This window comes from Bombina bombina, chromosome 3, assembly GCF_027579735.1.
Source record: "Bombina bombina isolate aBomBom1 chromosome 3, aBomBom1.pri, whole genome shotgun sequence".
NCBI lineage: Eukaryota > Metazoa > Chordata > Amphibia > Anura > Bombinatoridae > Bombina > Bombina bombina.
Window position 1 is genome coordinate 1,229,562,690 of NC_069501.1, and position 23,498 is coordinate 1,229,586,187.

Sequence of the window (23,498 nt, forward strand, 5' to 3'; positions counted from 1 at the left end):
CCCCACCGCAATCTTTAAAAAGTGCTTATCCCCTAAACCGCCGCTCCTTGACCCCGCCGCCAGCTACATTAAATGTCTTACCCCCTAATCTGACCCCCCTACACTGCCACCAGCTATATTAAATGTCTAACTCCCTAATGTGATCCCCCTACACTGCCGCCAGCTACATTAAAATGATTACCCCCTAATGTGATCCCCCTACACTGCCGCCAGCTACATTAAATGTCTAACCCCCCCTAATGTGAGCCCCTTCCCCGCCGCCACCTACATTAACTATATTACCCCCTAATATGATCCCCCTACACCGCCGCCTCCTATATTAAATTTATTAACCCCTAATCTAATCCCCCTACACCGCCGCCACCTATATTAAATATATTAACCACTAAACCTAAGTCTAACCCTAACACCCCCTAACGTAATTATTATTAAAATAAATCTAAATAATATTAATAATATTAACTAAATTATTACTATTTAAATCTAAATACTTACCTATAAAATAAACCCTAAGATAGCTACAATATAATTAATAATTACATTGTAGCTATTTTAGGGTTTATATTTATTTTACAGGTAACTTGGTATTTATTTTAACTAGGTACAATAGCTATTAAATAGTTAATAACTATTTAATAGCTACCTAGTTAAAATAATTACCAAATTACCTGTAAAATAAATCCTAAATTACAAATACACCTAAGTTACAAATACACCTACACTATCAATAAATTAATTAAATAAACTACAATTATCTAAACTAAAATATAATTAAATACACTAAACTATATTACAAAAATAAAAACACTAAATTACAAAAGTAAAAAAAGATTACAAGAATTTTAAGCTAATTACACCTAATCTAAGCCCCCTAATAAAATAACAAAGCCCCCCAAAATAAAAAAATGTCTCTACCCTAAACTAAATTACAAAAGTAATCAGCTCTATTACCAGCCCTTAAAAGGGCCTTTTGTGGGGCATTGCCCCAAAGTAATCAGCTCTTTTACCTGTAAAAAAAAAGAACAACCCCCCCATTACAACCCACCACCCACACAGCCCTACTCTAAAACCCACCCGATCCCCCCTTAAATAAACCTAAGTCTAACCCCCAAGTAGTCCTTACCTGTCCTGAAGAACGGCGGAGAAGGTCCTGTTCCAGGCGGAGAAGTCTTCTTCCAGGCGGCGACCTCTTCTTCTTCCAGGAACCAGCCGGCGAGGAGTGGAGGAGTTGAAGACCGATGACCGCGGAGCTGAAGACCGTCCTCTCTGGAACTGAAGACGGGCGATGCAGGAACTGAAGATCGGCGACGCTGGAACTGAAGACCGGAGCTATGGAGCATAGAGGATCCTCTTCATACGATCCCCGCCGTACACTGAATAGGAATTCAAGGTACCCGATTAAAAATGGCGTCCCTTGAATTCCTATTGGCTGATTTGAGCCTTCAAATTCAAATCAGCCAATCGGATGAGAGCTACTTTAATTATATTGGCTGATTTGAATAGCCAATAGAATAAGAGCTACTGTAATTCTATTGGCTATTCTAATCGGCGGTTTAGGGGGTTAGACATTTAATGTAGCGGGCGGCGGTGTAGGGAGATTAGATTAGGGGTTAATACAGTTAATATAGGTGGCGGCGGGGTAGGGGGGCTCAGATTAGGGGTTAATATATATAATATAGGTGGCGGCGGTGTAGGGGGCTCAGATCAGGGGGTAATACAGTTAATATAGGTGGCGGCGGGGTCCGGGAGCGGCGGTTTAGGGGTTAATACATTTATTGTTAGGAGTGAGAGGGGGGATTGCGGATAGAGGGGTATACGTGTCGGGCTATGTTTGGGAGGTGTGTTAGTAACGGGAGATTTAGTATTTTAGTCAGTTTTTTTAGGCGGTGGCAGTTTCTAAAGTGCCGTAAGTCACTGGCGACTCCAGAAATTTGTACTTACGCAGATTTCTGGACATCGCTAGTTTGTCAGACTTACAGCACTTTAGCAACTGCCGGCGCCATATATGAGATAGCTCGCTGTGCGAGCTGAAACTACGGGCGGCGCAGGTTTCCACGCTTGCACCGAAACCTGCGCCGTATATCGGATCGCGCCCCAGATGTTCCTAGCTTGCTCCCATTTGTGCATTGCTGCTCTTGAGCCTACCCTTTAACAAAGGATACTAAGAGAACAAAGAAAATTTGATTATAGAAGTACATTAGAAAGTTGTTTAAAATTGCATACTCTATATGAATCATGGTTTAATTTTAACTCTTCTGTCTCTATTTTTTTTATATCATCATTTTTAATAAAGAAATATAACAGCTTATCCCCATATCATCCATATAACATAGACAGAAAGAAAACAGCACAGCCGCTGGCTTCTCTCACTGTTACAGTGCGACTAGGATCTATTCTGTAAACTGTGCCTATACATTTTAAGCTTTCATCTCATATTATGTGTGATCTGTGATGTATATCCATAGTCCTATTATTCATTGTACCCTTTTGTTGAAAGCTACAAAATATACTGGTGCTTTGAAAATAACGTGACTACAATACAGTATGTAACTGTACTATAGAGCAAAATTTTCCATCTGTCTGTCTACAATTTCCCAAGATATATTAGTGACAACTCCCCTGCCCTCCCCATTCACAAATCAATCTTCCTTTTTAATTCCAATATGGACCATTTTAACTGAAAGAATATGACATCTCGCTAAGTGATGTGCTTAGTCTGTGATTGATGTACTGGAGGAGGTTCAGCGGTATATGGAGAATAAATGTGGTATTGGGTCATGCCAAAAAAAAACGATTTTTTTTTTTCCTGTAATTTTTAGGGATTTTTTTTTCTAACCTTCCCCGCAAAAAAGCTGCAGCGCATACAGAACCTTAAAGGGACATTAAACAATAAATACATGCTAGATAGAATGATGCATTCAAAGAAAAGATTAGTCCATGACTAACATGTAGATGTATTTTTTAAAGTTTCATTAGTTGTTTAAAAAGTGACAAAATAAGTGTAAAGTTTTAGTGTCTATAAAACACTGGGAGCTGCCATTTTGTAACTTGTGTTACCTTCTCTGCTGTGGCCAATTAGGGTCAGTTATAAATAGGTCACTAGAGAGTGCAGCCAATGGTTGTGCTGGATTTAACAGTGTTCTGCACTTCCATTTCTAACAGCAACTGAAAAGCTCACAATTTCAGAATGGAATTACAGGCAAAGAGGACAAAATTAATAATGAAAGTATATTGCAGAGTTGTTTTATTATATACAATTTATAATTTTATATTACCATCTCAAAGTGTTTAATGTCCTTTTAACTCTGCAGCATTCTAAACAGTAAGTGCTTAACCCCTCACGCTTAATTGACGTAGGTACTGTATCACAGGGTACTTTGCCTAGCTAACCCTATTGACGTAGGTACTGTATCACAGGGTACTTTGCCTAGCTAACCCTATTGACGTAGTACCTACGTCCAACTTTCTGCATCAGGCTGCGATCCGCTTTGACAGCCGAGACTGCAGCCAGAGGCAGAAGGCCTTTATATGGTAAGGATGAATTGATCGTTGTTCCTTTACCAAATAAAGGAAGACAGTCTGTGTCCCTGTCTGCATCAGCTTGCAGTGGTGCCGTGGGAGGCAAGTAGGGAGGCAGGTGGGCGGCCCATCACCAGAAGGGATCACTACACTCAGACAATATATTACCAGGAGGGAGGGATCCACTGCACTACAGAAAAGGGATTTTGAGAGGTGAGAGGGGGCCCTACAGTAAGATCACTTGGACAGGGTAGGTGGGGAGGGTGAGGGGGGCTGCTACACTACAGAAAAGTCATTTTGTTAATAAATTAATACAAAAATAAATGCATAAATAAACATGTATAAATTGGGTACTGGCAGACAACTGCCATTACCTAAGATGGCAGAGATCATTAGGAAGGGAGGTTTAGAGACTTCTTTAGGAGGGATTAATATGAATTCATTAAAAAAAAACTAAAACGTCATACTGGAAGACTGTCTGCCAGTACCTAAGATGGTGGTGAGGAGTGTAGGTAGGGTGGTGGGGAGATAGCTGTTTTGGAGGGATCAGATGACTGGTGGGTAGGTGTCAGGTGGGTGATACCTACATTATAATACTATTACCAGGTAACTAATTAACCCCTTCACTGCCGGGGATTTCAGACGTGTGGTGCGCAGCTACAATTAGCAGCCTTCTAATCATGGAAAAACAAAGACAAAGCCATATATGTCTGCTATTTCTGAACAAAGGGGACCAAGATAAGTTGTTATAACTGTTTTTCTTATGCCTGCAGTAGTAGTGTGTAAATAATTTCAGTGAAAACCCCAAAGTTTGTGAAAAAGTTAACAATTTTTTTTTATATGATCGCATTTGACAGCGAAACAGTGGGATGATATATATCTAAATGGGTAGTCTAATAAAAAAACAAGGCTCTATTTCTGTTTAAATGGAGTGATAGCAAAATTGCTAAAAATTCTCTAGTACCTTGGGCAAGATTTTCTCTAAAATTCCCAGTCCTTAAGGGGATAACCAGTGTAAACAGCACATTTGTGTTTGTCACTAACTGGCCACAGCAGAGGAGATAAGGTAGCAGGATTTATCTAATGGGGTTGACTCTGGTCTGCAAAACAATGCACATTTTGCTACACAGCAGCTTCATTAAATTGTATTTAAAAGATTGCTTTTCTATGGATATATTTTGCAGTGTAGATCTGAATTGCTGGTATATACTATCCATAGAAAACATAGGGGTCAATTGCAATCTTTCCAAAAAAAATTCCAAATTATTTTTTCCGTTAACAAAGTGAACACAGGGATTATATATGCGTCTCTAAATCGCATAACACACTATCACGGATTTGTTTCTTAACTTCTACCACTTTGACACCTCAAATTCACTCACCTACAATAGGACAAATAACAATTTCAGATTATGCCCCGATCCATATGAGGCTTCAACCACTAACGCAGAAACACACAAACAAAACACGGAGGTTCCCCTCTCACCTATATAATGATGTAGAATTCCGACAATATCTCAAAACGTCATGGACACAATACACAACAGACAATGACCAACACACAGAGGACTTGGACTTATTTTTGCATGCCTCTAAATCAGTCATTAGAGGACACATCACTTCCTTTACTGCACATTATAACAAATTGTCCCAAAAAATAGATGGAAATTATTTGTCACAACTAACGGAGGCATATAACAATTATCTCTCCAATCCCTCTCACACAGTGAGACAAACATATTATGACCTTAAAAAAACCAGGGACACCTTTTTAATCCAACAAGACAACAAATACAACATTTACAGGCAGGGTCACTTTTATAGACATGGCAACAAAGCAGGCAAACTATTAACCAACCTAGTTAAAATACAAAACGCTAGATCGTATGTAATTTCCCTTCAAACGCAATCAGGTACTACATCACATACAAAAGAAAGGATGCCAGAATCTGTCAGATATTATAAATCCCTATACTCCCAACAAAACATAGAGAAAAAAGAAAAATTTGGGGAGGATATTAAAGTCCCTACCTTGACAGACGACCAAAGGGAAAACTTAAATGCTCCAATACGTGTACAAGAAATATCCAGAGCAATTAAACATCTTAAATTAGGTAAGGGAGCGGGCCCTGATGGGCTGCCAGCTGAATACTATAAACTCTTGAAAAAGGACGAGTCCCATACTAGCATCTTTATACTTTATACCTGACGAATAATACCCAGCCCAACACACGCTTCACAGAAGTTAATATCTGCATCCAGCCCAAACCTGACAGAAACCCTACACTCACTTACTCCTATAGGTCAATCTCACTGCTCAACAGTGACTATAAGATATTGACTAAAATATTAGCGGACAAATTGGCGCTACTCCTCCCATTACTGGTTCACCCTGACCAAACAGGAGTTGTCACAGGACGTGCCTCTGTAGTAAACATAAGGAAAACCCTGGCAATATCTTATTATTATTGGTATAACTCCCACTCAAATAAACAGTCTAATCCTCAAGATGCATGCCTGTTGGCGCTAGACGTAGAAAAAGCCTTTGACAGGATTGAATGGGACCACTTATACACAGCCATGGAACGTTTGGGCGTAACTGGCACTTTTTTCAATTTTATACAAAAACTATACACAGCCCCTAAAGCTTCGATAATCATAAATGGAGGATTGTCTTCACCTTTCGGTTTACAAAGAGGAACTCAACAGGGATGCCCCCTTTCCCCACTACTCTTTGACTTGGCTATATAGTCACTGGCCTGCTACATTAGGCAACACAGTGAAGGAATAGACATCAAAGGTCATAGACAACATTTATCATTGTAGGCAGACGACCTCCTCTTATTTCTTAGAAATCCAGAGTTAAACGTACCCAAACTCCTTGATATCATTGACACATTCGGCACTTTCTCAGGATACAAAACTAAACAAGATAAATCGGAGGGCACTTGGCTGAAAAATTCAAAACATAATTAACTTTACAACACTGGCCTTCAAATAACAGAGGGTTCATTCAAGCACCTGGGCATACAAATACACATAGATCCAAATAAATTATATTTATTAAATATAGGTAAAACAATTTCAAATATAAAAAATTTGCTGCATGGGTGGGATAAACTTCCCCTGTCCTTAACCAGTAGAATCCACCTTTTTAAAATGATAGCCTTACCCAAAATTGCTTTATCCTTTACAGATGCTTCCCCTGCTTTTTACGCAATGAGACGCCAAAGCAATACAATCTGCTTTAGGTCAATTTATTTGTAAAGGCAAGAAACAGAGGATAGGCAGGTCTAATTTGGTCATGCCATTCACTAGAGGTGGGCTGCGCCTTCCGAAAATTATTTGTTACAACTGGGCGACATTGACAAAGATAGTGTTGGACTGGTTGGTTGGGAATTAGCATTTTACAATTCCTACTCTAGAAGCAAGTCTTCTTCAACCAACTTTTTACCACAAGCAAAACGAAACACCTTACCTCCAGAAATTCAAAAACATGTACTATTTAGAGATCCTTTAAGAGCCTGGGCCAAAGTATGTCTTCCTATCCAGGGTAACTTAGTCTTCCTGCCCGGATACACCACAAAAGTGTTTAGAAATTGGCAGGAAAAACACCATACTAAAATCGGCAAACTCTTTAATCCATTAACCCTTGAAATTCACTCCTTTCAGGAGTTACAAACCACATACCAACTCTCGAACACACACAAGTTTGCGTATTTCCTATGTAAACACTATATCACAAAACTAAAAACAGATGGTCCTCTCAACACGGAAAACAATAACATTAATACATTATGCATGTTAGCCAAACAGGGCTTATATAAGTTATCAAATATATATGACCTCATCCTCAACCACCATGACACTCTTGTCACTCAAAAAAAATTGATGAAATGGTAGAAGTTAGGAACATAACAGTATCTGCAAATCTGCAAGAGACACATGCCAAAATTCTTCATCAAGCATACATTACCCCGGCCCTTAGGGCCAAATGGATACCCGAAGCAAAGGACATTTGTGTCAAATGTAACCAAGCAAATCCTGACTGGATCCATTTGTTTTGGGATTGTCCCAAGTTTAAGTGGTTCTGGAGCAAAATAATGTACTGGTTGACAAAAACAACTAGAAAACAGATATCCCTCTCAGCACAACAAATCTTGTTTTTAATCCCTGAGAACAACACACAAAAGCGTGATAACCTAGTCAACATACCTATATTAACCGCAAGGCAATTGATATTGCAGAACTGGACAGATAGGAAGACCCCACCATTTCAACAATTACTAACTAAAATACACACCCAGATGCTTATAGAATAAGCAGATGTCAAAGAGAACATTGAAAAGAGAATATCTAGATTCATTAAAAAAATGGGAAATTTACTTACTATTCTTACTAGAAAATGTTAGAGAAAGAGTCCTATACCCATTAAAAACAGTGAATTCATACTAAACGAAAATCTTAAGGGGAACTGGTGTTTCTCAAACAACACAACATAAAGTATTTCAGCATCAGGATTAATTATACCTCAAATTTACATGGTCCTAAGGGATAAATCTGTGAGGGTGCTTCGGGTAAGTATGGTATACCCCAAGGTTTCCTGGTGTCTTCTATTTTATTTTAGTTTGTTTGTTTAGATATGTTGTTTATGTTTGTTTATTATTATTATTATTTGTTATGTTATTTAAAAAAGAGGAAAAGCCAGAGGAAGGACAATGAGCTATGGCCTCTTTGCCATATTAATACAGGACTGTCATGAACAACTCATTGGACTAAAACCCCACCAGGGTCTTGTATTTAATGAGATGTATAAACTTTTACTATGTATGTAACATATTTCTCATTGTCATGGGCTCATGAGAGCGTCTCTCTTATTGTATAAATAAAGTTTTAAAAAAACAAAGTGAACACAATTTTTCAGTTAAACAATTCCAAGATTGTTAAAGGGACGGTCTAGTCAAAATTAAACGTTCATGATTCAGATAGGGCATGCAATTTTAAACAACTTTCCAATTTACTTTTATCATCAAATTTGCTTTGTTTTCTTGGTATTCTTTGAGGAAAGCTAAACCTAGGTAGGCTCATATGCTAATTTCTAAGCCGTTAAACTGCCTCTTATCTCAGTGCATTTTGACTGTTTTGAGAGTTAGACACTGCTAGTTCATGTGTGTCATATAGATAACATTGTGCTCACTTCCGTGGAGTTAGCGCTGATTGGTTAAAATTGAAGTCTGTCAAAAAAAATGAGATAAGGGGGTAGTCTACAGAGGTTTAGATACAAGGTAATCACAGAGGTAAAAAGTGTATTAAAATAACAGTGTTGGTTATGCAAAATTGGGGAATGGATAATAACGGGATTATCTATCTTTGTAAACAATAAAAATTCTGGAGTAGACTATCCCTTTAACTTCCACGATATACGATCTCCAATTTGCTGTTAATGGATGCCAATCACTCAAATTCAATATGGGTTAATGGGGTTACTGGAGTTTGTGTGCCTTTTTTATATGGATTGACTGGCCATGTGTGACAAATAATATTTTTTTGGCATGCTATTGATAGCCTAGGTCCTGATAAGCAATTTTTGCGACAAGCACTAACTTGCACGTGTATTACAAGATGAAAGGAAACGCGTTCACTCAAGCACAAACTAAATTTGCTCTTGTCGATTTAGTACGAGTGAAGACCTCACATAAAGTGTAAGGGTTAAACACAACAAAAATACATTAAATAAAGTATTACACTCATATTTCCAGTTTCTGATAAAAATATGTGTATGGGTGTATTTAAAGTGAATGTACGTGAATGACGATTCCGGGCTTCCTCCTATCACGGCATTGCTTTACGCAATGCTTCCCCCGGGGGGGGGGGCCATGATTGGAGGATGCCAGAATCATCATTGCTGACTTAGGAAGAGGCGTTTGCGACGGGCTGGCGAAGTGCTGGCGCAGCTTTCAAGACGAAGAAGTATTTCTACAAAAATGGTGCAAGGAAAGTGCCCCTGTTTTTAATAGTATTTTTAAAACCCGGGGCACTACTTGATGAAACTTTACATTCACTTTAAGTGTATGAATGTATGTGTATATATATATATATATTTGTGTGTCTATATATGAATAGATGTACTATATATACATAATATATAGTAATATAACCCCATATATACACATATAAAAATCATTTTAAATCAATTTTAATATTTAATAATGTGTTTTACTGTGTTTTTAGTGTAAATATTTCACATTCCACTTACAAGAAAATGCTCTTTGGGCCGTGTAAGGTGGAGGGGGCGGGATCGGGGGCGGAGCTGACGGGGGCACGCGCGCGTGCACAGGGGGCGGCGGGCGGGCGTGTGCATGGGGCGAGTGGGAACCGCTATACTACAGAAAAGTTGAATGTAACTATGTGGGGGAAAAGGGCAAAGATAAAAAAATTAAACAGCAGTCAAAGGGATCTTGGAGGGGTGGGGGGTTAGTCTTGGGTGGGGGGGAGCTACACTACAGAAAAAGGGATTTTTTTAAAATAAAAAAGCACATTTTTTTCTAAACTGGGTACTGGCAGACAGCTGCCAGTACCCAAGATGGTGCCCATTAAGGCAGAGGGGGAGGGTTAGAGAGCTGTTTGGTGGGGGATCAGTGAGGTTGGGGGCTAAGGGGGGATCCTACACAGCAGCATATGTAAATATGCTAAAAAAAAAAAACCTCAAAAAAGCCCAAATATACCTTTTATTTTAGTACTGGCAGAGTTTCTGCCAGTACTTAAGATGGCGGGGACAATTGTGGGGTGGGGGAGGGAAGAGAGCTGTTTGAGAGGGATCAGGGGGTCTGATGTTTCAGGTGGGAGGCTGAGCTCTACACTAAAGCTAAAATTAACCCTGCAAGCTCCCTACAAGCTACATAATTAACCCCTTCACTGCTAGCCATAATACACGCGTGATATGCAGCAGCATTTAGCGGCCTTCTAATTACCAAAAAGCATCGCCAAAGCCATATATGTCTGCTATTTCTGAACAAAGGGGATCCCAGAGAAGCATTTACAACCATTCGTGCCATAATTGCACAAGCTGTTTGTAAATAATTTCAGTGAGAAACCTAAAGTTTGTGAAAAAGTTTGTGAAAAAGGGAACGTTTTTTTTAAATTGATCGCATTTGGCGATGAAATGGTGGCATGAAATATACCAAAATGGGCCTAGATCAATACTTTGGGTTGTCTGCTACACTACACTAAAGCTCAAATTAACCCTACAAGCTCCCTAATTAACCCCTGCACTGCTGGGCATAATACACGTGTGGTGTGCAGCGGCATTTAGCGGCCTTCTAATTACCAAAAAGCAATGCCAAAGCCATATATGTCTGCTATTTCTGAACAAACGGGATCCCAGAGAAGCATTTACAACCATTTGTGCCATAATTGCATAAGCTGTTTGTAAATGATTTCAGTGAGAAACCTAAAATTGTGAAAAATTTAATGGTTTTTTTTTATTTGATCGCATTTGGCGGTGAAATGGTGGCATGAAATATACCAAAATGGGCCTAGATCAATAGTTGGAGTTGTCTACTACACTACACTAAAGCTAAAATTACCCCAAAATGCTCCCTACATGCTCCCTAATTAACCCCTTCACTGCTGGGCATAATACACGTGTGGTGCGCAATGGCATTTAGTGGCCTTCTAATTACCAAAAAACAATGCCAAAGCCATATATGTCTGCTATTTCTGAACAAAGGGGATCCCAGAGAAGAATTTACAATCATTTATGCCATAATTGCACAAGCGGTTTGTAAATAATTTCAGTGAGAAACCAAAAGTTTGTGAAAAAATTTGTGAAAAAGTGAACGATTTTTTGTATTTCATCGCATTTGGCGGTAAAATGGTGGCATGAAATATACCCAAATCTGCCTAGATCAATACTTTGGGTTGTCTACTAAAAAAAAATATATACATGTCAAGGGATATTCAGAGATTCCTGAAAGATATTAGTGTTCTAATGTAACTAGCGCTAATTTTGAAAAAAAATGGTTTGGAAATAGCAAAGTGCTACTTGTATTTATGGCCCTATAACTTACAAAAAAAGCAAAGAACATGTAAACATTGGGTATTTCTAAACTCAGGATAAAATTTTGAAACTATTTAGCATGGGTGTTTTTTGGTGGTTGTAGATATGTAACAGATTTTGGGGGTCAAAAGTGTGTTTTTTTCATTTTTTCCTCATATTTTATAATTTTTTTTATAGTAAATGATAAGATATGATGAAAATAATGGTATTTTTAGAAAGTCCATTTAATGGCAAGAAAAACTGTATATAATATGTGTGGGTACAGTAAATGAGTAAGAGGAAAATTACAGCTAAACACAAACACTGCAAAAATTTAAAAATAGCCTTGGTCCCAAACGGACAGAAAATGGAAAAGTGTGGTGGTCATTAAGGGGTTAAAAAGATAAAATTTATTGCAAGTTAGAATCACGAGATTCCAAGTATGAAATAAAAAGAAACATTTTAAGATTGTGATTGCTTAAAGTGAAAGTGAATCCTAGCATTTTACAAACGCTAGGATTTACTACTGAAACAAATAAAGGGCACTTTCATTGGCGCCCATGGGATCCGGATTTACTGCACGGCTATTGGCTAAGAGGTGAAAACGTCACCTCATCAAAACTTTTCCTAAAATGGAAATGGTATTATCACTCAAAACTTCAAAACTCAAAAAACAGGAGCTAATAAACCACCAACAAACAGGATTAGAAAGATTTGAAAAGGCCACATAATTTAATGCCACTTTAATTGTCATTCGAAGTTACATCATATAAGATTATTACCTTCTTGGTCTCACTCTGAATGAATTGCCTTCATTTCCAACAATGTAAAACATCCGAGCTTCATACAATAAAGAGAAACACTCAGGGCACTCTTGGATAACCTTGTCCTTTTCTACCTTCTCCAGGAAATAGACGGGATCCAGTAAAGGCAATCTCACATGCTCCAGAATCTCTTTCAAGCATTTTTTTCTAATACTGATATTTTTCTTCACCCATCTCATCACTGCTTCAAACACAACTTCTTCTTTCCTTACCACTAAATTTTGACTTGACAAACACTTAACGAGTTCATCTTTACTAAGGTCCAAGAACTCCTCATGGCAAGAAACCTCTTCAAAACCTTCAAGTATTATTTTGTTACTTTTTTCAAACAGGGATGGAATTGAATATGAGTCTGCAAACTTCATAATGCCCACACAGTTGCAAGGTTGCAACTGGCTTTCAAGAAAATCCACACACGCCGCTCGTAGTCTACAAATCTGGAGAAGATCAGAAGCTTCAAGAATTTGTTCAACATTGTCTTGGTGTATAATGATACTCTCCCCATACATGTGATCTAGAAGAAGACTCATGGTCGGAGAGGAGATATTCTGTATTTTCACCGTTTTTAGGTTGGTTTCTCTGAGGTTACCACTGAACATAGCTCTGAAGTAAGAGCTGTTGGCAGAAAGTGTGGCTTTGTGGCATGGAAATTCTTGACCATCTATAAGAAGAACCACATCTGTAAATATACCACTTTTTCTATAAACATTTAAGCTTTGTAGGATTTGTGTTGCTTGGCATGATCCACTGCAGAGCTTCAACTGGAATTTTTCTTCTCTTGGTTCTTGGATGGAATTTTCAAGACCATTTGAATCATACATCAATTCTGCTATCAGAGGCATCCTATAATAAACAGCAAATGATTAGTCAACTATTGCATATAAATCTATAATTACAGTGAATAATATTCTGTCATGCATACAGCGAAGCAGAAATTGGGCACGTTAAAATATTTTTGAAGATAAAGATTATGTTAAAGCTGCTTAAACTGAGAGTGAAAGTAATATGCACAATTAATACTTGAAGGGACATCATACACTATGATATTGTAAAAAGTTGTAAAAAAAATGCTGTATACTTTCATTATTTATTTTGTCTACTTTTCATGTAATTTAACTCTGAAGATTACGGGCTTTGTGCAGACTCCAGATTTATATTTCACACAGTCATTGGTTGCCCACTCTGGTGACTTATTTATAACTGTCCTTAATTTGCCCCGGAGAAATGGAACGTTAGGTTACAATATGTCAGTGTTCAATATATTAAGAGATAATATAATTTTTAAAAAGGCATCTGCATATAAATCATTCTATTAAAGGGACACTGAACCCACATTTTTTTTCTTTTGTGATTCAGATAGAGCAGGCAATTTTAGGCAACTTCTTAATTTACATCTATTATACATTTTTCTTTGTTCTTTTGGTATCTTTATTTGAAAAAGCAGGAATTTAAGCTTACGACCCAGCCCATCTTTGGTTCAGCCCCTGGGTAGCGCTTGCTGATTGGTCGCTACATTTAGCAGTTATTACATTTACTACATTTAGCCACCAATCAGCAAGTGCTACCCAGATGTTGAACCAAAGATGGGCCGGCTCGTACACTTACACTCCTGCTCTTTCAAATACAGATAGCAAGAGAAGGAAGAAACATTGATAATAAGAGTAAACTAAAAAGTTGCTTAAAATTGCATGCTCTATCATGAAAGAAAAAATTTGAGTTTGCTATCCCTTTAAGCATTTATTTAGTGTTTCATATCCATTTAAAGTGACACTGTACTCAAACTTTATCTATCATTGATATGAAAGTAACGTTAAAAGAGATACTCAATCCTAAATATAATAATATATGAATATATTTTCAAAGCAAAGATTAGCCTGAGAATAGTATGTATATGTATTTTGTATTATATTTGTTTAAATAATGAAAATATAAGTGTAAAAGCACCGTTTCTACAACTACTTTAGTTTGTATAAATGAATGAGCCCCTCCATGTTGAAAATGTTTTTTTCTTTTCTATATCAATAAATATAAAACAGGCAATAAAAAAAAAGACATCAATAACAAAAGACTCCGGCAAACCTCTAGGTGTTTGATGGAAAAAAAAAGAGTGTTAAAACTATTTTGGGCCAGATTACAAGTGGAGCGCTAATTTATCGCGTGCCCGCAAATCGGCAAATTTGGTCGTTAGCGGGAAAGCGATAAATAACCAGCCATTACAAGTGGCTGGTTATTGCTACCGTGAGCTCACGGTAGCAATTAGCGCCTATAAAATTATCCAGAAATCAGATCTCTGGTTAATTTTATGAATGTGCCCAAATGCCCCCAAAATCAAGTGTTAGTTTTCTATCACTTTCGCATTCGCATTACTGTCAGCTTGTAATACTAGCGCACATTAGCGTGTGCTGGTATTACTCAGTGGAGCGCTAATATTGCTCTTGCAAAAGCGATATTTAGCGCTCCCCTTGTAATCTGGTCTTTTATGTTTAAAGCATGTTGTATTTAATTTTTGTAACGTCATAAAATTCTCCAAACTAATATTTTAATGTGAATTTATTAAACAATCATAAAATACAGAAGTATTTATTACATATACATAGTAACTAAAATATGACTGCACTAAAACAAATAATACAAATATCTAATACTGTAATTGTTCAGCCTCAGGACCAATACAAGCTCCAGCTGATTTACACAAATTCCCATGTGATTACTCTGCTTTTGACAGATTACGTAGCCAAATGTTACTTTAAATGATAATTGGGGCTTCCCAAGCTGGCACTGTATTGTTCTCCGCAGATTTAGGTTCATTTTCTGTACTGATTTCCATTTATTTGACCTTCTTTTCAATAAGCGCCTCAAGGCATGAGACATGATCTTTGCCAATTAAATATATATTGTTTTGGTTTGTTTTCCTTGAGCTTGTGTGTAGTTTCTATGCATGAATTGCTTCCCTACACATAAACTAAATAGGAGATCACAATATATTAACGCTAATGACATTTATCCAATAGTAATTCATAACAGATATAAGAAACAGGAATTGGCAAATAATTAAAGGGACACTGAATCCAAATTTTTTCTTTTGTAATTTTAAGCAACTTTCTAATTTACTCCTATAATCAATTTTTCTTCGTTCTCTTGCTCTCATTATTTGAAAAAGACGGCATCCAAGCTTTTTTTTGTTTCAGTACTCTGGACAGCACTTTTTTATTGGTGGATGAATTTATCCACCAATCAGCAAGGACAACCCAGGTTGTTTACCAAAAATGGGCCGGCATCTAAACTTACATTCTTGCATTTCAAATAAGGATACCAAGAGAATAAAGAAAATTTGATAATAGGAGTAAATTAGAAAGTTGCTTAACATTTCATGCTCAATCTGAATCACGAAAGAAAATTTTTGGGTACAGTGTCCCTTTAAAGGGACATTTGTAATGCAAAATAAATGACATGCTCAAATTCAGTCCCAAGGATTTTGCATTAGTGACTTAAATAGATATGAAACCCAGATTTGCTTTCATGATTCAGATAGAACATGTGATTTTAAATAACTTTCTAATTTCCTTCTATTATCAATTGTTCTTCATTCTCTTAGTATCTTTTGTTGAAAAGCAAAGACGTATGCTTAGGTGCCCATTTCTGTAGCACTATATAGCAGCAGGTGGGCAAGTAAGTTATCCATTTGCCAGATCACTAGATGGCAGGACTATTTCATGTAGTGCTCCAGATGCCTACCTAGGTATCTCTTCAACAAAGAGTATCATAAAAATTAAGGTAATTTAATAGTATAAGTAAATTGGAAACTTTTAAAGTTGTATGCTCTGTCTGAAACACAAAAGAACATTTTTGGGTTTCATATCCCTTTAATTTACTATAGATATATAATTCTTGCATTAATGACAATAGATAACTATGTGGTGTATTCCAATCCTGTAGAAAAGCTTATCAAATGATCTATCTGTAAAAATCCCCTTTAGTCTGTAATGGTGAATGATATAGAAACATAATTAGATACATTTGTCTAAGGGACTATAATCAATCCCAGAAAGTGGTTAAACACACAGGTAAAGTTCTGCTCAGGAAGTGATATTCACAAGACCCTGCCAAGCCATGCAGCTTCCGAGTGACACATTACCTGTTTAACCCTTTTGTGGAGGGTTATGCACATAGTTATTTAGGGTCACTAATGCACAAAAATGCATCCTGTAATAAATTAAAGCAGGGGATGTTTGCAATATAAAGTGCATTTAAAGGAAATGTGTAAATAAGAGGCACCAAGTAAAAAAACACATTATTTTGCACAAGTGCTACATCCTGTGTGACCGTCTGTTGATAGTGACATTTGTACAACCATGTTGCGACATAGCTGTTATCAATAGTAGGTTACAACCACCACTGTGTAGCAGCTCTGAAGTAACAGCTTCTGTTTCTTACATAGCTGGTAAGACACTGGTGTGATGGTTATAGTGGGTTGTTGGTTATGGCATTCAGCAGCTCACATTACTCATAGACCTCTTACCCATTGTGAATCTTAACTGGCTTGGACTCAAAACACTAAAATAAATGTTTCACTACAATGAGTGAACCACAACATATTTTAAGCCTAATCACCAACTGCACCTCCCTCACCCCAAATTTCCCTGACCGTCCTGAATCCCTCTATTGTACTTCACCGTTAGTACCACTGAGCCAACTTGCATTGAATCTAGGCTAAGGGGCATATTTTGACCAAGGCCAACTAAGCTTGTGCCTAAGGCACAATAATTTAGAGATGGAGCAAATTTTATGGGGTAGTTCTTTGGCACAAAGTAAACTGTTTCCGCACAAGCAAAACCGACGTGCGCCAACAGCTGGACTTTGGATATCGTTAAAATCTTCTCCCCGTAGACTTCAATGCAGTGCGCTTTTGAAAATAAACCTAACACTTATTGCTCATGCGCTAACACGACACAGTGTTAGACCTATAGCACTAAACCTAAAAGTAATATGTGTGTAAATATATGTGTACATACATGTGAATTTATGTATTTATATATGTATATACATACATATATACACATACATGCATATGTATATACATAACTATATATATATATATATATATATATATATATATACATACATACACTTTGGAGCCCTTTCTAGTTATATACCTTAAAAATCTATTTTATTATATGTATTTACTGTATTATATGTATTTACTGTAAATATTTTACATTCCAATGTTCTTCCCATATATATTATTTTTTAAATACAAAGAACATATTCTACTATGTGAAGAACATTAGAATGTAAATATATAGTAAAACACATCATAAAACATTAAAATTGATTTTTCAAGTTTTCAGGTATTTAACTGGAAAGGGCTCCAAAGTGTGTATGTATATACATATTTATATATATATATATATATATATGTATATATATATATATATATATGTGTGTGTGTGTGTCTGTAAATATGCATATGTTTACATGTATGTATATAAATACATAAATTCACATGTATATACAAATATATTTACACACACACACATATACCGTATATGTACAGTATATACACCCATACAGATATTTAGACATGTATATATATATATATATATATATATATATATATATATATATATATATATATATATATATATCCAAAAATATAAATGAAAAAGTAGAACAAGTTTATTAGCCAAACATACTGTATAGCAACGTTTCAAGGACCTGTTTGGCTAATAAATCTCTTCACTTTATTGGGAGTGTGCTTGTTCTACTTTTTCATTTATATTTTTTAGAGCTAGGGGACAGCCCTACAAGCCTGCACCCTTCATTACATATGAACATTTTCCTTTTCTTTGCATTTAGGAGTGTTCACGTGGCTATTATTATTATTTTTATACTTTATTTATATAGTGCCAACATATTTCGCAGCGCTGTCCAAGGGTACAATTTGTTAAAATAAAACAATTGCACAAAACTTGAAACAGATAAGACAACATTTGACAAATATATACAGGAGGAGCTGAGGGCCCTAAAACATTATATATATATATATACACACACACACACAATATAGCCTTTTTCAGTCAAACACCTTGTTACATACCATATACCTTTTTATAAACATTTTAAATGAATATTTATATGAATAATTTTCATTAGATAGTGTATATATGAGTGTAACCATTCATTTTAATGTATTCATGTTGTGCTTAGTGCACTTTTTTTTTTCTAACCCTTAGCCTTTACGCAAGGTTTTCAGTCGCACTAACTAAACTGAATTTGCACTTGAGCAATCAGGTTTACTTTTAACTTGTAATACACACACAAGTTAGCGTGGTCGCAATGTTACTTATCGCGACCTGCACTAAATTTAACTTGCTACTTGTAATCTAACCCTTAGGACAAGCAGATAATGCATGTTTTAGACAAAGCATACAATAAAACATTTTTAATTTACTTCTATTTTTAAAATGTGTTATAATTTTTACACACAACCTATACCAAATTAACCCCTAACTTTCCCGTTCCCAACCTGTGGCACTAGACCCCCTAAACATGACAGACCACCTCACATAAACCCATAAATACCAGAACCGCACCAAAACTACCTCATGTAGCGCAACACCCCACACACACTTAACCCCTAACTCAACTGCCTGTTCCCTACCTATGGCACTAGCCCCCATAACCAAAACAGACCACCTTGCATAAACCCCTAAATACCAGAACCGCACCAAAACTATCTAATTTATCGTAATACCCTACACACACTTAACTGCTAACTACCCATTTCCTCCTGTGGCACTAATTGCAACTGACCATGGCAGTTAACCTCCGGACTGCAGGACCCTCCACTGCAACTAACTGCCCTAACCACAACTTTCTGTGCATATAGCCCCCTAACTGTGAGACCCCAACCATAACTAAACCCAAAACCGTGACCCCCCTTTAACCCAACTTACAGACCCCCAACTATATCTTACCTCCCCTAAATATTACCCTCCATTATGCTTAACCCCCTAGACCCTGAATCCCCAATGAGCTTACGTCCCTAAACAACGGTTAGGGTATAGTGTTAGAGAGATTAGTATGGCTGGGGCACCTGGTGGTTAGAGGCTTAAATGTGGTAGAGAGGTCACCGTTTGGGGGGTTGTTACAATGAATCAGGAGTTAGGGGTATAAGTGTAAGAGGGGGGCGATTAGGGATAGATTATACATTCTAAATAATATCAATTGTGAAAGTTAGAATTTCATGTCTCTTGACTGGAACTGGGAAATACTCTAATTGCACTAGATTCACAGAAAACACAGTTTATAAGTATTAGTTCTTGGGGTGAGGTCTTTGATTTTAGCTTTTCCACAATGGGATAGATTACGACAACTGTTGTGCACGAACGATAATGGGTTTATTGTGGCTTTTTAAATGCATCACAAGTAGCGCCCATATTACAAGTTAATTAAACGCATTCGCTTGAGCACAATTGAATTTAACGTGCACCAGGTTAGCACAACTTCAGAGCTCTGGTAAAGTGTTATGCTTGACAAAAAAGTTGCACAAAACACATAAAAAAAATCCATTTAAAATTACAGTTACACTCCTAATAACTGTCTGGTACAAAATATTTTTTTTAAAAAATTGCATAAAAAGAGTTATAAGGTCTCAAAGATATGAGGTCTCAGGTGTTAGAAAAAAAGGACTGAAGTGAATAGGGCTTTAACATAGCAATGCATACATATACATGTCTAATTATGTGTGTGTGTGTATATATATCAAAATAACAAGAGTATTGCATTGAGCAATGATACTTTTTTATTGGACTAACTATACATTTTTAAGTTGACAAGCTTTCGGAAGAGTTCCTTCCTTTATCAAGTCTGGAGCAATACTGGAGTATTTATTGCTCCAGACTTGATAAAGGAAGGAACTCTTCCGAAAGCTTGTCAACTAATAAATGTATAGTTAGTCCAATAAAAAAAGTATCATTGCTCAATGCAATACTCTTGTTATTTTGATATCTAAATCTCTGGACTAACACGGCTACTCCAATCAACGTGGCTATATATATATATATAAAAATAGACTGAAGTAAGAATAAGCACTCACTGGTCTTTTGGCATCTGTGACAAAAGGTATTTATTCAAATTGTGACGTTTCGGGACAAACAGCGTCCCTTCCTCTTCCGTCAGTTCAATTTGAATAAATACCTTTTGTCACAGATGCCAGAAGACCAGTGAGTGCTTATTCTTACTTCAGTTTATCTACTCCATCACAGCACCCTGGCAGTCAGCACTGATGGTGAGAGTGCATACACACTACTGCTTCTATATATATATAAATAGATGTGTGTGTACATATGCATTTATGTATTTCTATGTTTGTATATGTATTTACAGACATGAATACACATATAAACACAAATACATATTTATACATATATAGACAAATATCTGAAAACAAGAAAACTTATATTTTCGCAATATTTATATTTAATAAAGTGTTTTACTGTGCCTGTACTGTAAATATTTCATATCCCAATGTTCTTGACATAGGGCAAGATGTTGTAAGTATTTGTTAATAGATATTCCTATATATTTCTTTTTATATCTATACATACATATAATCATATATATATATATATATAATATTTATGAAGGAATAGAACATATTATTCTATGTGAAGAACATTGGAATGTGAAATATTCATATTTAATGTGGGGTTATCGCACTTGGTTAAATGCGATTGGGTTTGCGAGCGAGTATGGGTGTAAGGTGTTTTTTTTTGCCACTTTTTGCGCTTTATTGAAGACTATGGGGGAATACATTAACGCGGTTGCAATATTTGAAGTTCAGCGTTTTGCGCCAATCAGGTTAGTGTTTGTACAAAAACTTTTAACGTAATACGTGCACTTCCCAACGCGAACAAAAAGCTTACTTGAGGCTTGAGTGGGAGCGCTAAATAATATATTGTATTTTAGCAAATCAGTGAAGGATGATATATAGCTATAGAGTAGAGTAGGACATACTCACAATAATTTGTTTAACAAAATGTACAAATCACATGAAGTAAAATACAGTACATAGAATATCAGCACTTTGTCCTCGTAATTAATCATAAAAAAGTTAGCCGAAAAGAATAATTTATTCCAAGAAAATATGTGCAAATGTCCTTAATCAAGATTATGAAGTCATGGGAATAATGTTCTCAAATTGAGTTAAATTAATAAAAAGAGTCAGCACACTGTCTGTTTCATTTAAAAAAAATACGGAAATCTAAATGTAAGATAGAAAGTACTTTACTCCAGTCTATACAATTTCATACTTATAAATTCCCATGTCAATTTTCTATCCATCTGTCTGTCGGTATGCGTGTCTGTCTATCCTCTATCTATCTGTCTGTCTATCTATTTATCGCTGTTTATAGCTATCTAACTAGGTATCTATCATCACGTCTCTATAGCTATATAAAAAAATCTTTCTATATTTTTGTCAAGTAACTGTATTTCTATCTGTCATTAATCTAATATGTGCATGGTGTCTTATTATTATTTCATTAAAATATAATTTAGTTCTAAATACTGTGCATTACAGAACAAAGGATCACAGCAATGCTTATCACTAATATATATCTAATGTTTCATGGGGCTACCAATCTTACATGCACCTATATTTATCTTCAAATCAAGCAGATATTTCTAGGTATATATTTTTTCAGAATACATCATGTGTCTGTATCCCAGGATAATATCAATTTGTCAATTTGCTTCTTTATCTGCTATTTCTGCAATAACATTAAAAGCAATTCAAATGTGTACAGCTCAAGTGCCAAGCTCTGCATAATTTGTGGGCAATTTAACAATATTTGTTTTTTTTTACAAAAAACCTTAACATATGTACACATATTGTGACTGAATCAATTGTGCAGATGCAAAATGCAATAGATCACACAAATGTCACCATTCAGAAATACAAACATCACTAGCAATGCCAGGTTTCTTGTCTCTGTTGTAAATTTAATTGTTAACTGAAAAAGAAATAATATTAGGACAAAAGAAACTGTCATATTCACGTGTACCTTGAATGAAGGGACAGCCCCGATCTTGTTCATGCAGAGTCCAGCTGTAGGATGCTGTGTGTCACTTAACCAGCATCTATTTGTACTGAATATTCCTTTTATGGGAGATAAGGGGAGGGGGCAGTCACACTTCTACAGAAATGACAGACAAAAGGTTCCTGCTTGAGGCTAAGGGAAGGCTAAAATCAGCTTTTGTTTCCTTGTAGTGTGGTTTATCATTTGCTGCATGTTATGGGGAGGAGTTTATTGAACCAGTGTAAGAAGGTAAAGAACCCAAAACATCTCTCCAAATTCAATATTCTGTGTATAATTGAGACTTATACACATGTATTATTAATTCAAAAGCAGGGACGGATCCAAGAAATAATCATCATAATCTCATATATGAATTGTACTAAAATAAAGTTCTTCAAAAGGTTCATTTTGTACAATTAGAATACAAATACAATTTTTTATATATATATATATATATATATATATAGTCTCTAATTATTGTTAATAATAAAAATAAATAATATTTAAAAATACAATTTTTTAACTATGAAGTGAAATGTGCATTTATCAATAAGAATAACCAGAAATGTCATATAAAAATAACTTAAAGGAGCCAAAAAAAAGAATAAAAAAAATAGAATTTTGAACGATATATCCCATATTGGGCTAGGTTACTAGTAGAGAGCTATTATGAGTTAAAAGTAAAAACGCATGACCGTGTTAACGTAATCCCCCAAATACTTCAATGGAGAGCGAAAAATGCAACAACAAAAAAAAACGAACACCCATACTTGCGTGATAACCCGACTGTGTTTATTCAATTGTGCTTAACCCGACATGAAATATGAATATGTTCTAATTATATACAGTATATAGGTATAGATATATACAGATATATATAGGATTATCTATTTATAAATACTTAGAACATATTCCCCTATGTGAAGAACATTGGAATGTGAAATATTTACAGTAAATACACAGTTAAACACTTAAGTAAATAAGAATATTGCAAAAATATTATTTTACATGTTTTCAGTGTCTTGATTGCAAAGG

At 36.0% G+C, this 23,498-nt stretch overlaps 1 protein-coding gene across 1 annotated transcript in view; it reads right to left on the bottom strand.

The window, feature by feature from the left end:
• Window positions 1-22,578, bottom strand: part of KLHL35 (kelch like family member 35) — a 91,759-nt gene extending 69,181 nt beyond the window's left edge. Inside the window, exons 1-2 of the mRNA XM_053705086.1 lie at window positions 22,449-22,578; window positions 12,340-13,224 (exon numbers count right to left, since the gene is read on the bottom strand). Of these exons, the coding sequence (XP_053561061.1) occupies window positions 12,340-13,223 (884 nt within the window). The 5' untranslated portion in view covers window position 13,224; window positions 22,449-22,578. The remainder of the gene's footprint in view (window positions 1-12,339; window positions 13,225-22,448) is intronic.
• Between the last annotated feature and the right edge of the window lie 920 nt (window positions 22,579-23,498).